This window comes from Numida meleagris, chromosome 11, assembly GCF_002078875.1.
Source record: "Numida meleagris isolate 19003 breed g44 Domestic line chromosome 11, NumMel1.0, whole genome shotgun sequence".
Taxonomy (NCBI): Eukaryota; Metazoa; Chordata; class Aves; order Galliformes; family Numididae; genus Numida; species Numida meleagris.
The window spans coordinates 1,296,411-1,311,339 of NC_034419.1; the positions used below are offsets into that span (position 1 = coordinate 1,296,411).

The window sequence follows — 14,929 nt, forward strand, 5'->3', positions numbered from 1 at the left end:
CACAGGGGCACGCCCGGCCCCGCGCCAGCCCGCCCGCTCCGACTCGGCTCCGCACGCCCCCGCTGCGCTCCAAGCGCTTCGCCCGGCTCAGCTCGGCTCGGCTCGGCTCAGCGCCGCTCCTCGGCTCAGGTCCCAGCTCGGTTCAGTCCCGGTCCCGGTCCCGGCTCGGCTCGGCCCGCTGCCTCGCGCAGTCCCCGCCCGGCTCCGCTCTCTCCCGCTCTCCCGCTGCCCGGCCCGGTTTAGCCCAGCCCCGCCCCGCCGCGGCAGTTGGCCTGACGCGGGCCGGGGGCGGTGCGGCTCCGTTTCCGGCGGTGATTTCACCCGGGCCACGCACTCTGCGGACTCGGGACTGCTGCGGGCACGGCACGGCACGGGTTTGCGTGGCACGGCATGGCACAGCATTGCATAGCATTGCATGGCATGGCATGGCGCAGCATGGCACATCGTGCGGTAGCATGGCATAGCATGGCCTCTCTTGGCATGGCATGGTGTGCCTTGGCTTGGCACGGCCCAGCCTGGGCTGTCCGCCCTCCCACCGTGTCCATCCCTCTCCCCCCCCTCCGCGTGGTCCCATACCACATTCGTGTCCTTCTCCAGCTCCTGCTCGCTGCCATCGTCCTCGTCCCCTGTGCCTGGGGGGCCGCTGCAGTCCAGCCGCACCAGGGCCCGGCAGCGATAGTGGCAGGTGAAGCTGCAGTCTGGGGGCAGGGGGCACCATGGGTACAAGGGCCCCACCAGACCACGCGTGTCCACAGGCCACCCGTGCTGCCTGCCCACACTGTACCAAGGCACCCAGGGCCAGCACCCGCATGGCACATGGTGCTGCCGGTCCGTACCGAGGTGCCCGTGTCCCCTGCTGGAGTCGCGCAGTGGGGGCACCCAGCAGTGGAGTGCCTGGTGCCTGGGCAGATGCTTGGTACCAGGATACCCATGCCAAGGGGGGATGGCACCAGAATGTTCAGTACTGGGATGGTTGGTACTGGAATGCTCGGTACCAGGATGCCCAGTAGGAATGCTTGGTACCAGGTTGCTCAGGACCAGGATGCTCAGTACTGGGATGCCTGTGCCCTGGAGGGATGCTCAATACTGGGACTCCCAGTGTCCAGTTTGGGATGCCCAGTACTGAGATGCCCAGTGCCAAGTGGGAGTGAGTACTCAGTACTGGGGAGCTCAGTGCCTGGGATGCCTGGTACCCAGTGGGGGTGCCCTGGGCGGAGATGCTCAGTACTGGGATGCTCAGCGCTTGAGGGGATGTTTGGTACCGGATGCCCAGGCCTAGGCTGATATCAGGATCCCCGGTGGGGATGTCTGGTGCCAGGAGGCTTGGCACCAGAACACCTAGTGCCCAGGAGAATGCTCCGTATCAGTATGCCCATGCTCTGTAGAATTAACCTGATACGGGGATGACCCATGGTGGGGTCCGATACCAGGATGCCTGATGCCTGGTGCCAGGAGAGGGATACCCTATACTCAGTACTGGGGTGCTCAGTGCCTGGGGAAACGCTTTGCAGCAGGATACCTGGTGCCCAGAAAGATGCTTGGTACTGGGATGCCCAGTGCCCAGGGGGATGTGCGGTACCAGGATACCCGAACCCTGGACAACCAGTGCCTGGAGGCTGCACGGTACCGGGATGCCCGGCACCGGGACACCCAGCGCCCAGGGAAGATGCCCAGTGCCCGGGGGGATGCTCGGCTCCGGGACGCCGTGCCCGGCAGCCGCGGGGAGCGGTACTCACGGCGGCACTGGAGGCTCTTCCTGCCGCCTCCCCAGACGAAGTCCCCGCAGAGGTCGCACCAGGTGTGGAGCCCGCGGCGCCGGGGCTCGAAGCGGTGCCCGGTGCCCTGTGCCGCCGCCGGCCTGGGCTCGGGCCGCGCCCCGGAGCCGTGCCGGCGGGCCGGGCTGATGCGCAGCGCGTTGGCTCGCTCCAGGCGGCCCCGGCCCGGCCGTGGCTCGGGCTGCAGCTCCCGCAGCTCGATCAGCTCCATGGCCCGGGGCGCTGCTCGGCAGCGGCGGGGCGGGAGCCGGGCCGGGAGCGGCCGCCCCGCGGGGGAAACTGAGGCAGAGCCCCGGCGAGGGCCGATGGAGTGACGGCGGCGGCGGCGGCTCCGCTGGCTGCGCCCGGCGGGGCGGGATGGAGGCGGGGACGAAGGGGGGGGCTCGGGCCGGCCCCGTTCCCCGCAGCCCGGGGCAGCCCTGCTCTATGCCTCAGTTTCCCCGGCGGGGGCTGCCCTGGAACGGCAGCGGTCAGCCCCGAGCTCCCTCCGGGGGCAGAAGGGCCCTCTCCTCCCCCCACCGCCGCACGGAAACGAGCACCGCGGGGCCCAGCCGGCTGCGAACATCCTCCTAGCCTCCGCCACCGCTTCCCAGAGCACCGGGGGTGGTAAAGCCGAGCTCCCAGCCCCGCAGGCAGAGGGGTTGCGGTATGGGGAGTCCGCCTGCCCCGAGCCCCCAGCTCCAATGCCCCTGTAATGCCACCGGGATCCCCCAGGTGCCCTGGGGCCACACAGCACCCAGGGGATGACACTCAGCGCTGAAGTCCCTTCAGCTGAAAGCAGAGGGGGAAACAAAAAAAAAATAATACCGAGGCTCTTCTTTTTCCTCCTACAGAAGTGCTCACAGCTCCAAGCTGTGGGAGCTCAAGGGGCATTTGGACAACACTCGCAGACATTGATGTTTGGGTGGTGCAGTGTGGGGCCGGGTGCTGGTAATCCCAGCAGGTCCCTCCAGCTCAGGGTCTTCTACAGTTCCATTCTGCAAGTGACCCCGGACCCTACAGGCAGCAGATGACAAACCCCGAGGAGCGTGCCTGCTCACTCAGCTCCACGCTAACCACATCCTCTGCCTCCCGCCCTGCTGCTCTAACGCCAGGAGGTGATGCCGAGCCCTTCTTGTCCCGCTCCCTTCGGGGACCTTGCTGAGAGAGTGAGCCCATGCCTTTGTCACAGCGGGCTTGGCCGCTTTGATCACCATTTCCAACCTTTGGTTGCTCTTTTTCAAGCTCTCCAGGCTTCCTGTTGTCGCATGGGGTAAAAAGCGACACACACAAACCTCTCCCTGGGTGCGAGGGAGGGGAGGAAGTGGTTTATTGTCTTCTAAGAGGAGACAAGAGGGGGAGCCGAGCCCCTGCAGGGTGCAGTAGGAGCGGGGGTGTTGTGTGGTGGGGAGAGGGAGGCTGAGCTCCATGAGGCTACCAGGGAGAAGGGCTGCGAGACTGCCCATGTTATGCTAAGGAGCTTTTCTCCAAGGAGAACCAGGCCTCGCCATGCTGCATGCCAGACCCTGCCCTGCTCACAGCGTGCCTGCAGTGCTCGGTGCCTGGGCCAGCAGGTTGCAGGCGGTGCGGTGCTTCTGCCAGTGCTGGACCTGGCACGCCCTGTCGGTAGGAGCCGCGCATCAGGGCTGTGCCCACTCTGCAGAGCCCAGGGGACATGCCCCATCCCTGGCAGCATCCATCAGCGGCCGTGAGGCTCAGAGAAGGGGCCGCACGTCCCTTACCGCGTGCAGTACCACTCGTTCCTGCAGCGAGAGCACCGCTTGGCCGCCTCCACACCGCACACCCGGCAGCGGGGCTTGTCAGGGGTGAGGGCCTCCAGCATGTCCAGGCTGTACATCTGCGCCCACCTGCAGCGGGACAGGAGGGGAGAGGCTGCTCATGAGGAAGGGGCAGCAAGCAGCACGCTGCCACAGCTCCAGCGCCCGCTCCCTGGGACCCTGGAGACAATGGCATGGAGCCGGGCCTCACCTGCGTGCCTGGAGCTTCAGCTCTTCCTCGGTGGGGCTGAAGGCGTGCTTCACCTGGTGCTTGGCGATGGCCTCCCACTTGCCCATGTTCTTCTTCAGGATGTGGTCCCAGATGACGGGCACCTGATAGGAGAAGCAGAGTGGGAGGTGGCAGCCAGTGCAGGTGGGGACAGGAGGGCAGCTAGCCCGGGGCACGGGGAGCAGAGGCAGTGCAGGGCATGCTTTAGGGTACACAGGGAACAGAGCCACTTGTCCAACAAGGCAACAAGCATTAGGTGAAATGGGCAAAACCCGGCTCCCAGGCAGAGCCCACCATCCCAGTGCTGTGCCAGCCAGGGCTGCAGCAGCAGCATGAACCCAGTGCTCCAGAGCCATTCATCTGAGCAGATTTTTCCACCCGTCACTTCCCCAAATACGAACACCAAGGGAAGGGCTGGTTGCTGTGAAAGGGAAAGCGCCAGCCAAGAGCAGCACACACAGAGGAAGATGCTGCTTCAAACAGTGCTGATGGCCCCGGCCAAGCAAAAATAGCCAGGCCTGGAAGGGGAGGAGGCTGCTCTGAGAGAAGTCGAATGGAAAAAGAACTTTTCTCTGTTTGGCTCCGTGACAACGAGTGAGTTCACTGCTTGCTGAGTAGGGAGAGGAGCCTGTGCATGTGCCTCCAGCTGGCTCCCCCTGCCTGTCCTTGGCGCAGGCAGGAGCCACGCAAGCCCAAAGGCAGAGCTGCAGAGAAGGGCAGTAGCATGGATAAGGTCCCCAGCATGCCCCCTACCTGTCCCCACCCCACTGACATGCCAGCAGTTGAGCTGGGGCAGTGATCTGCCCTCTCTTTGCACACATTTTCTGGCAGTGAGGGTGTCACAGTGAAATGGGTGCTTGGCTGAAGGAAAAGGGGTAGGTAGTGACCAGGCTTAAAAGAGAACAGCAGGAGAGATGAAAGAAGTCACCACATGCCTGCTCCAGCACAAGATCCTTTTTGGGGGGAGCTGGCTCTGTCACTGCCAGGTGGCTCAGAAATCTCTGCATCTCCACCAGATTGGGCAGCTGGTCCAGGAGGACGTCTGTCAGGAATGCACGGAGCTGCAAGTGAAGAGCAAAAAGAAAGAAGTCAGGACAAGGGAGCCAGAGCTGGGTTATGAGGCTCAAGGGTTCTGCATGTGCACCAAGCAAGCAGCACAGCATGAGCAGGGACCTTGGGGCACTGGCAGAGCAACTCACAGGAGTCCCAAGCAGTGCACTGCTGCTCTCACAGCACTATCCTCCACAAAGCCTACCTTAAGGAGCTGGCTCTTGTTGAAGCCATCAAAGTGGTACTTGCGTTGGCATTCGGGGCTGAGCAGGAGGTTGAGGAGGGCAAGCCACACCTGCCCATCGAGCTTAGTCATCTTCATCTGGTCTTCAGGGGGCACCACGTGCCAAGTGCCGTTCTCAAACTTCTTGAACTTGCCTGAGGGACAAAAGAACACAGGGTTCCAGGGCAGGACAGAGCTGCCCCAGGAAACAGGGCTCAGGGTTGGGATGCTGCCCTTCATCCGCTTCCTCACCCTGGCTCAGGCAAGCCCCTCTGTTTCTGCCTGCCTCATAGCATAGCAACCTTCTTGGTGCAGAGACACTATTTTAGAGAGCATGAAAAGCATTAAGAACACGTCTTAAGGTGATACAGATGTGGCAGGAACTGAAAGATCCCTGCAGTGTCACCTTCTGTACTTGGCCAAGACTGAAGAACACTGGTAAGATTGTGGGGGAACCCATGCCACAGCAGCAGAGCTGCTGCAGAGGCATGTTTTGGGATGTCAGCACAGCCAGCACCCACTCTTCCTGAGGTACTTCAGCCAGTGAAAGCCAGAAGTAGCACAACTATAACAGAAGTGACAGAACAAGCTACTGTGCTGCTCTGTGGGGTAGAGGAGGATGTAACCCTGCATCTGCACAGCCTGGAAATGCCTTTGCACTCTGCTTTCTTTCCAGTCCCTCCCTCGGGACCTTGGATCAAAGCTCCCTCTGACACTCCGAGCATGCATGCAGACAGAAGGGATGCATTTCCTGGCCGGAGGAAGGAAAGCTCCCACATCCAGCTGGGCTTCTCAACACGTGTGGAGCCACGTGCTTCCCGGTATCTCTTCCTCCCTTACCCACATAGTGAACCCCTGGTGAGATGCTTTCCCCTCACAGGGCTGCAGTGGACTGTGCCTTTTCCCACTGCACCGTTGCTCAGAGGGATGCAAGGAGGAAGGGGGGACCCGCCTGGCTGCAGAGGTGCGGAGCTGCCAGGGCTCCCGCAGAAGACCCATCAGTAGGTGCAAGTCTGAGCAAGGCAGCACAGGGCACGATCCGCACCTGCTTCACGGCAGCTCCATGGGCAATGCTCCACCAGCTCGACAAGGAGGCAGGGCAGGTTGTGGGTGTTCAGCATCCGTGTCAGCGCACTCAGGGGCAAACTGGAGATTCAAGAGAGAGGGTGAGATGGTGCTCTCGGGCAAATGCCAGAACGGATACAAGCCCTCCCTGAGGCAGCTGGGAGAGACAGGAGAACAATGACGACAGTCAAAGCAGCTCCATTTCCCACTGAGTGCCACAGAGTAGGGTGGAGTGCTGTTGTGTTTGCCTCCCAGGACAGTGCCACTGCTGCCGCAGCCAGGTGCATGAGGGGTCCAGGCACAGAGCAGGACCTAGAACCCACAGGAATCTCAAATGGAGTGCTTGGGGCACATTCTCTGCCGTGCCTGGGTACCTACCTGTCCACCTGGTCAGTGATGAACCGCAGCACAGACAGTGCTTTCAGGGAAATCTCAAACTCCATCATCTCCGCCTGCTTCTGCAGCTCCTGTGGAGTGGGGGCAAGCAGAGTTGGGATTTGAGGCCCTGTTTCCCAAGAGCAACAAAGAGGCAGCTCGTTGGCTGCACATCAGCAACCACGGAGTGGGGAGGAAACCAAAACCCTGCAAAACAAACTCTGGTCCTCATCTGGACTGCAGCAGCACCGCCTGTTTGCCAGGGCAGGGACAGCAGTGCCTGCAGCCTGCTCTAGCTCGTCCTTCCTGTCCCTGTCCTTTACAGGCATCCTCTCTGGCATCGCCCTGTGGCCCTGCAGACAGCTGAGGCTGTGGGAGAGGGGAGCTGCATCACCAGGAGGAGGAGGAGAAGCTTGGCCATGGCGCAACGTCAGTCCTTGACCTGCCTCTCTGGCTCTGCCTCTCCTCTCCAACTTACGGCCAGCCAAAATCCCTCCCGGAGTTATGCCAGGCCACAGCTATGCCACCTGGCCTCCAGGCAATGTGTGCACTGCTTCCATCCTCCACGTGCCCAGCAGAGCAGCCCAAACACCTTCTGAGTCAGCCCCTCTTGAGGCTGCTGGGACATAGAGTCTGAGAGGTGCCTGCTCCTTCTCCTCTCCAGTCCCAGATGAGCTCATCAGCTCACAGCTTTGCATGCAGAGCTGACCTCAGCAGCTCTCATCTTAAACCACCTGTACTCCTCTAAAGCACCCATGCAACAGTTTCCTTCTCAATTCCTGCAGTGAGATTTCTCCCTGCTCTCCCCATGCCAGTGCCCCATGCGGGAGTGCCTGTGAGGCTCCATGAAGGAGTCCTCCTTCTCTGAGGCTCCTGCTGGTAGCCAGACCTCTTCTCTGCCACTGTAACACAGGGACTGTCCATGCTTCGGGCTGCTCCAGGGTCACCACAGCACACAGCCATAGAGAACAACAGGCTTTGCAGCACAGGAGAGGGCAGAAGCTGCTTTTTACTATGGAGTCGTTGTATGTTAAATCAGGAGGGGCTGGGATGAATCGGGGGAAGCCAGGCTCCTTGGGCAGCTAGTGCTTTTTAGAGCCCTACTAGCTAGAAAGGATCATTTTTCCCTGAGTTGTGTCAAAGCAGATACTGGAAGCCCCCTGCCCCAAGCTGGGAAAACATTTCCTGGAAAAAAATCCCTATTGTGCTCAGGAACCCTTCACTTCCTTCCCTTTTCTGGAAGAGGAACACACACTCGGGCAGCAAGCCAAAGGATGGATGCAGAAGGAAGCACTGCCCAGTATGCAGGCTATTGCTTTAACTCCATTTCTCCAGACACTCCTCATGATCTGCACACTTTCAGGGGAAAAATTTAGGTGCTGAGAAGCAAAATGAGCTCCCACAGCAGAAATGGGTGCACAGCTGCTCTGGTACACCCAAATGTGAACAGCCTGGGCTCGCTGCAGACCAGCACTAAGAGGAGGCATTGCTCAGAGGACTGAGGAAGTTGGCTGGAAATGCATTAGGGCAACTCCCAGTTATATCATACATAGATAGATAGAGGGATCGCTTTCATGGTTAATCCTGGCTGGCTACAGTGGCAGCCTGAGCTCAGGTGGTTTCATGAGCTCCATGGAGATGTAATCACACCATTCCAGCAAATGGCTCAAACCCCTGCACTCATTCCCTAGCCTTATTATCAGCTCTCCAGGGTTCCCCCAGCTCAAAATCTGTCCTGCAGGCAGCCTCAAGCTGGTACTGCTGTGAGACAGGTAGGAAACACAGCTGCAGGGTGGAGGGAGCAACACACAGCCTGTGCGAGCTGAGCACAGAGCATTGCTAACACCAGGCTGCCACAAGAAGGGCAGGAGGTGCTGGTGCTGCAGCCAAGGCATTCTCCATAAGACAGCCCCTCTGGGCCTCCTCATGCTGCCCACCACTTCCACCACGTGTCCCCAGCAAGGCACAGCACTCTCCTCACCTGCATGGACAAAGGGCTGGCCAGCTCCTCGGGACGAAGCTCCTGCTGGGTCACTGCTTGTCCGCTGGCGCTTCGAGCTGCGAGCAGGGTCAGTTTTCGGTGGCAGTAATCAATTAAATCCAGAATGCTGTCCTCTGCTGACTCGCAGATCTCCTTCGCAATAACAAGAGATTCAGAGAGTCAGTCCTCCATAGCCTGCTCGCCTTTATGCTAAAGAAAGCTGAGCATGCTGCTTACCTTGTGAAAAAACACTGTCTCCAGGAGGTTGATGATGGAGGCTTCGTGATGCAGCTGAGGGGGGAAAACAGCAGGAGGCAGCTGGTGGGAATGGGGCTCTTCCCCCTAAAAGCTGCTGTTGTGGCCAAAAGGCAGCACGGACAGCTTGTCCTGGGTCTGAGGACCTGTGAGGTTGCTCTGCGGCAATGCTGCAGACAAACAGCTATCAAGGGAAAACACCACCTTTCCCCAGCAGGATGGTGCTCTGGACTGAAAATTGGCTAAAACTCCTGAGCTTTGGGGTAGATTTGTCTTAGATCCAGGGCAGCATCCTCCAGAGAGAAGCAAAGTCCCTGAATCTCTCTCTTGAAGAAAATGGCCCAGGGGACCGCTGCTCTCAGCAAGAAGAAAGGTATTTATTCTTTTTAACTTGGAGGCATTTAAGCTGTGGTTAGAAACACTAGAGAAAAACTGCTCAAAGAGGGGTGAGTGCCCTCGGGGCATTGCTGCCTGGGAGCCAGGATGGGAACTGCAGCGTTCCCCGACATGGCTTGGTGCCTCTTCAGGAAGGGTGGTGTAATATTAGGCAGACCCAGGGCACTTCTCACACGCTTTTCTAGGCACTGAGGAGCTGCTCGTGGTTGCAGAAAAGGCAAGGACATAACGGGGTCTGTCAAAATTTCCAAGGCTGTGTTATACTTCAGCAGACAATCCTGCAGGGAAGTTATCCAACAGGTACAGAACCTGTTGATCACTGCAGTTCTCAGCCTGCTGAGAGGTAAAATCACAGCTCTGAGAACTTCAGTGCAAGTCCTATTTTTAAAGGTAGCGCTGTCTGCCCAATCTCCAGCCAGTGAACTAATTCTGCAGTTTACTCAGCTCTCCTGCAGTTTCAGGAGATGGGCGATTCTCCCATTCCCATTCCTGTCACAGTGCATATCCAGCACCACATTTCAGAGCTGTTAGGGTGACCCAAGCACCCACGCGGGTTCCTGAGGATGGCTGTGAATGGCTGAGGCCGTCTCATGGCGGAGCACCAGCTGAGCGCTCTGCCACCAGCCCCTGCTGCCTGCCTGGGTGCTTCGGTGGCCCCCAGGGCTGCCCCACTGCATGCTCAGCTCCTGTCCCTGCTGCCCCCTCCACTCACCACCACGTAGATGGGGAAGGTGCTGCTTGGGTGGAAATCCTCCAGCCGGCACAGCACGGGAAAGACCTTGTGCTTCCAGACCTCGGCTGAGATCAGCTCTCCGATGAGAACAGGAATCTGGACAGGAGCACAGCCTTTCAGACAAACGTGAGGCAGAGGGGCAGGCTGGTGCCCAGCACCCCATGGCTGTTTTGTTCCTGAGGCACGTGACACAGCACCAGTTTGCTTTCTTATACCACCAGTTTTTGAGCCTTCCCTTCATAGCAGATGCTGTGTGCCCAACAATTGAAGAGCAACGCATTTCCATTGCAGTGCACAAGCGGGAAAGCCGAGACAGCACGGGCCCAGGCAAATCTGTTATTTCCCAATGCAACAATAACATTTGGAGAAAGAACAGCTGTTTTATCACCTGTGTTCAACTGCACAGATTTTGGAGTTGTCCTGAGGAGGAAGGTATCGGAAATCAACAGCTTTCTACTGAGTTTCTGGCCTCAGAGAGCAGAGGAGGGCAGGGAGCGATGCTGGGGTTATGAAGGGGAAGACATGGCCAAGGACCAGGGAGAGCCAGGGCCTCCGATGTCCCCACACAGCCCAGGCCATGCTGGGGCTGAGCCCTCCCAAGTACAGGACAGAGAGCTGCAACCAGAAGTGCCAGTGCAAACAGTGTCCAGGGAGGAACCAGAAACCAACAGGCAGGAACACCACAGCTTGGCTTTTAATGTTTTTTGAAAAGCAACAATGGCAAACCACCAGTGCAACGTCTTCAACAGCAGATTCTTCACCATCGACAATTTATTCCAAAATCAGATGCAGCTGGAGGCTGAGAGCCTGGCACAAGGCTCTGTGTTGCACCCACCCACTACCTGCATTACACCCCATCCCTCCTGACTGTGCAGTTCATGGCTTTGTCTCAAAGAAGAAATCCAGGGAAAGTATCAGGACCACAACGTGTGCGAGGGGCAAATTGCGGGCACCGGCACTCCTCAGGTGGGAGAAGCCTGGCTCCAGCAGCCTGGCCCAAGAAGAAGCAGGGGGCCCACTGGCGCATTTCCCCACTGACCAGGACCAAGATGAGGGATGAGGCTGGGCAGCAGGCCCTGAGCTCGGCGGTCAGCTGCCCCCTGTGCTCACCTTGGCGTGGCTGACGAGCAGCTCGGTGAGGAGCTGCTCCTGGCCGGCAGAGGCACTCAGGATGGCATGCATGTTCAGTTTCTCCACGCACTCATGCTGCCGAAGCCACCTGCAGGATGGCCAGGTCACCCTGAGCTAGGGTCCCTCCTCACCCCGCAGTCCCATGCAGACGCTCAGGAGGCCCCAAAAAGCCACCCCCCAACACGAGGGAAAACCTCACATTTACCCCTCCAATCCACATGGCCCTCTGGGTCTGCCACGACATGACACCCCCCCCTTACCCCGTCCCAGGCCTTGTGGATACCCTCAAACCCACCTCCCATCACGGGAGACACCCCAGATTTACAGCTCCTCATCCCCCACACCCTCCAGTCCCTCCTTACCCTCTGGGTCCCTCCACAGTGTGAGGCCCCTCCTTACTCCCTCCCACGCCCTCTGGGGATCCCCAAACCCACAATCCCCTGTGAGGGACTCCTCAGATATACCCCCACCACCCCTGTGACCCTCTGCCTGCTTCCTCCCTCCCCAGCCCGGGCCCCCTCCTTACCCCAGATCCTCTGGGGAACCCCCCCCATCGCCTCACGGGGGGACATCTCGAATTGATAGCCCCGCCTCCCTCTCCCCTTCCAGGCCCCGTAGGGCCGCCCAAAGCCGGGCCCGCTCCCCGCACCCCTTCCCGCCGGCATCCTGCAGCTCGGTGCCACGCAACGCCCGCACCAGCGCCTCCGCCTCGGCGGCCGACAGCGGCTCCGCGGCGGCCATGGCGTCGGTGGCGTTGCTACGGCTACCGCGGCGCCGGTGGCGGGAGGGGCCCTGCAGCGCTCCCTTTGCGGCGCGGAAGAGCCTCTGGCGCCCCCTAGCGGCGCGGAGGAGGGTCAGCAGGCTGCGGTACGCCTGGGGGCAGACGGGGGCACGCGGGGACACACGCAGCGCGCACCGCGGCCGGGCCGGCTCCGTCACTTCCAGCACACGATGATGTTGGGGTCGTTCTCCAGGCGCTCATCCAGCTCCTTGTAACTCATGCCTGGGGTGAAAAGGAGGTGCTCGTTGCTGGGAGCTTCAAGTCTCCCTGTTCCCTCCCAATGCCTCCCCAAGCTTCTCTGCCCCCGTGTGCTGCTACCCCGCGGTTTGGGAGCTCAGAGGGGACAAGGCAGGGTGGCTCACCCACCCGTCTTGCAGCAGATCTCGTCGTAGCTGTGGCAGCCTGTGTAGAGCCGGGCTGGGAGGCTGCGCTCGTCCCGTGCCACCTTCACCGGGTACTTCTGCAGCCGCCGGATGAGCCCCTTCATCAGCCCGAACTGGATAAGCTTCCTGGGGGAGAGCGTAACACTGAGCCCTCAGGCAGCCCCCTGCTCCCCTGCCTCAGTATCCCCTGCCTGCCCCCACCGCCCAGGGTTCACACCTCTCATCCACGCGCTGCAGCTGCAGGGTGTAGCGGGAAATGAGGTCCCGCACTGTGGTGCCGGGGCTGAGGCCGCAGTACAGCTGGAAGACGTCACGGAGGCTGGCTCGCTTGTGCCCTGTGGGGAAGCGCTGCTGTCAGCCCCCATGGGCAGGTTCCCAGGTGTCGGGACAGTAGCACAGTCGCAGCACACCTGGCTTGGTGACATAGGACAGGCACTCCTCCTGGAGGCACTTGTCATCCACCACGTCCTGGACCTTCGGTGTGGTGCAGTACACGTTGGAGTACTGAGGAGTAAGTGACAAGCAGCTTGGCTTCACCATGGCTCTGGGGGTTGATTGGTGTCCCTAGTGTGGCCTCCCCATGGCATGGCTGCCAGCTCACCTGGAGTATGGAGACGAGCGTGACAACCCCATAGTACCTGCAGGGCAAGGGGAAAGGTGAGAGGAGCAGAGGTCCCCCGCCTTGGGCAGCCCCCACCACCCTGACTCCGGTCTGGCCACATCCCCACTGCACTCACAGGAGGTTCTGCACAGCAATGCGCACCAAGTTCAGCTCCACGTCCGCTTCAGCAGAAATCTTCTGAACGTGTCGAAACCCATCGATGTATGGCAGGATCTGGGAGCACGGAGGCAAGAGGCAATGGGGAGCAAAAATAGTGAAATAATGAGTCATCCATGGCAGCAGCCTGCCGCCTGTGAAACCCCACTGCATGCTGGGTGAATGGGTCACCTGCAGCCCCAAGCACAAAGTAGGGAGCACTGAACTACGCTGGGGACTGTGTGAAGCTCTGGGGCAGCTCCCACCCCAAGCACCCTCTCCACACGGACCTGCTGCGTGGTGAGGTCCCACTGGGAGTTGAAGAAGTCATCCTTGTTCTGGGTGAAGACGGGCACATCGTACTCCTGCACGATGGGGGGGTCTGGCCGCTGCTCAATCACCTTCAAGTGGATGGTGTTTGACTCATCTGGAGGGAAGAGGAGCTTCAGTTCCCACAGGCACCTCTGGAGCTTGCTGTCAGTAGCCCCAGAACACCTTTAAGCCACATGAAGGAAGGAGTTTGTGGCCAAAACCCCATTTTTTTGAGCCAGGCTGGCTCAGGCAGGCTCCAGCTGCAAGCACAAAGTGTCGGGGCAGCGGCCCCCCAGCCCCACTCCGCCCTTGCTGCCCAGCACCTACCTATGGGAAGGGTGCACTTTCCTTTGGCATTCAGCTCCTCCAGCAGGATGGTCATAATAGGCACCAGCTTCTGTTTGCTCTCTTTATTAGAGATGAAACCGCTTTCCAGCTGAAGAAGGGAGAAAATTGAGCCAGCTCCTCCTGGAGGTACTGCTGGCTAAGGAACCACATGTTCCACAGGCCCATCTCCAGAGCACTCCGCTTGCCTCAAAGTCACAAGAGGAAAGGTCTGCTGAATACTCAGGGGACGTGAAAAAAAAAAAAAAAAGAAACAAAAGGAAAAAAAAAAGAATAGCTCAGCTGTCAGAGACCTTCATGACCACCTAGTCCAAGTGTCTGACCGCTTCAGGGAAAACCACAAGCTAAAGCACATTACTGAGGGCATTGTCCAAATGCCCCCTGAACACAGACAGGCTGTGGGGCACCAACCACCCCTCCGGGATGCCTGTTCCAGCGTCTGACCGCTCTCACAGTAAGACAGCTTTCCCTGCTGCCCAGTCTGACCCTCCCCACTCAACACAGCCAGAGGCCGGCGCACCTCCAGCGTGGTGAGGTAGCCTGCCAGCTTCTTGACGATGGGCTCCAGCGCACAGGCCTTGGCTCGTGCGTCACAGACGAAGCCGAGGTTGAAGAGCAGAGCGTTGCGGCTGTACTTCTTGTGCTCGATGCAGACGGGGCAGCCGATCAGCTTCTTCTCCATGGCGGTGCTGCGGGAGGAGAGGGGCTTGTGCCCAGTGCTGGGGGCTGCGGGCGGGCACCCGCTCCCCACACAGCAGCACTCACACGGTGATGAGCTTGTTCTGCAGCTCGGGCTTGGTGATCACGTACACCTGCACCGTGTCGAACAGCTCCCGCGAGATGAAGTCCTCGGGCACCTGCGGGATCAGCGGGCTGCAGAACCGACGGGCCCCGGCACCACCGCCCCCCGGCACCAGGTTCCCCGGCGCTATTTCTCCGCGGCACCCGAGCCCATCCAGCAGCGGTCACGCACGCGGGGCCGCCCCCCGTGCACCGTCTCCCCCCCGCCGGCAGACGTCCTCAGGCCTGGGACCCCCGGCCCGGCCGCGCCCCGCACCTGGTAGGTGATCTTGGGCCCGAGCGTGGGGTGGAACTCGCTGAAGAACACGCACTCGATGCGGCCCCCCATGGCGGCCCCGCCGCAGCAGCCGGCCGCCCGCAGCGCGCATGCGCCCCGCCTCCAGCTCCCCGTCCGGGGGGCGGACCCTCTGCTTGAGCGACACCTCCGTTACCCACTCAGCGAACGGACGGCGCGGCGGGGGCGGGCCCGGCGGGGCAGAGCGGCATCCCCTTCGCCCAATCGCCGCGCGCGCCTCGCCCTCCCGTCTCCCGGCGCCAGCATGGCGCTGACGGCCGAAAGCGAGTCGCGGCTCTTCCGCTC

General features: G+C 60.5%; 3 protein-coding genes across 4 annotated transcripts in view; all 3 read right to left on the reverse strand.

The window, feature by feature from the left end:
- RASSF1 (Ras association domain family member 1) overlaps positions 1-2,078 on the reverse strand; it is a 4,408-nt gene extending 2,330 nt beyond the window's left edge. Inside the window, exons 1-2 of the mRNA XM_021409082.1 lie at positions 1,737-2,078; positions 577-698 (exon numbers count right to left, since the gene is read on the reverse strand). Coding sequence (XP_021264757.1) covers positions 577-698; positions 1,737-1,986 — 372 coding nt within the window. The 5' untranslated portion in view covers positions 1,987-2,078. The remainder of the gene's footprint in view (positions 1-576; positions 699-1,736) is intronic.
- On the reverse strand, positions 3,053-11,891 carry ZMYND10 (zinc finger MYND-type containing 10). Its single transcript, XM_021409078.1, has 12 exons — positions 11,620-11,891; positions 10,950-11,058; positions 9,819-9,935; positions 8,693-8,746; positions 8,456-8,608; positions 6,478-6,566; positions 6,080-6,180; positions 5,017-5,189; positions 4,697-4,822; positions 3,744-3,865; positions 3,497-3,622; positions 3,053-3,374 (listed from the first exon to the last, which is right to left on the reverse strand). The coding sequence occupies exons 1-12, from the start codon at positions 11,709-11,711 to the stop codon at positions 3,290-3,292; spliced, it is 1,347 nt and encodes a 448-aa protein (XP_021264753.1). The 5' UTR covers positions 11,712-11,891; the 3' UTR covers positions 3,053-3,289.
- On the reverse strand, positions 10,512-14,764 carry NPRL2 (NPR2-like, GATOR1 complex subunit). 2 transcript variants are annotated; one of them, XR_002442385.1, is made up of 13 exons: positions 14,606-14,764; positions 14,314-14,405; positions 14,069-14,237; positions 13,531-13,639; positions 13,182-13,318; positions 12,872-12,969; positions 12,736-12,772; positions 12,545-12,638; positions 12,352-12,469; positions 12,118-12,260; positions 11,887-11,973; positions 10,950-11,058; positions 10,512-10,830 (listed from the first exon to the last, which is right to left on the reverse strand). XR_002442385.1 is itself a non-coding variant. In XM_021409080.1 (12 exons), exons 1-11 carry the CDS (start codon positions 14,675-14,677, stop codon positions 11,906-11,908), a joined length of 1,137 nt encoding a protein of 378 aa, XP_021264755.1. In that variant the 5' UTR covers positions 14,678-14,764; the 3' UTR covers positions 10,512-11,058; positions 11,887-11,905. The 2 variants fall into 2 exon arrangements, 1 of the variants encoding a protein (XP_021264755.1); XM_021409080.1 differs by having other exon boundaries at positions 10,512-11,058.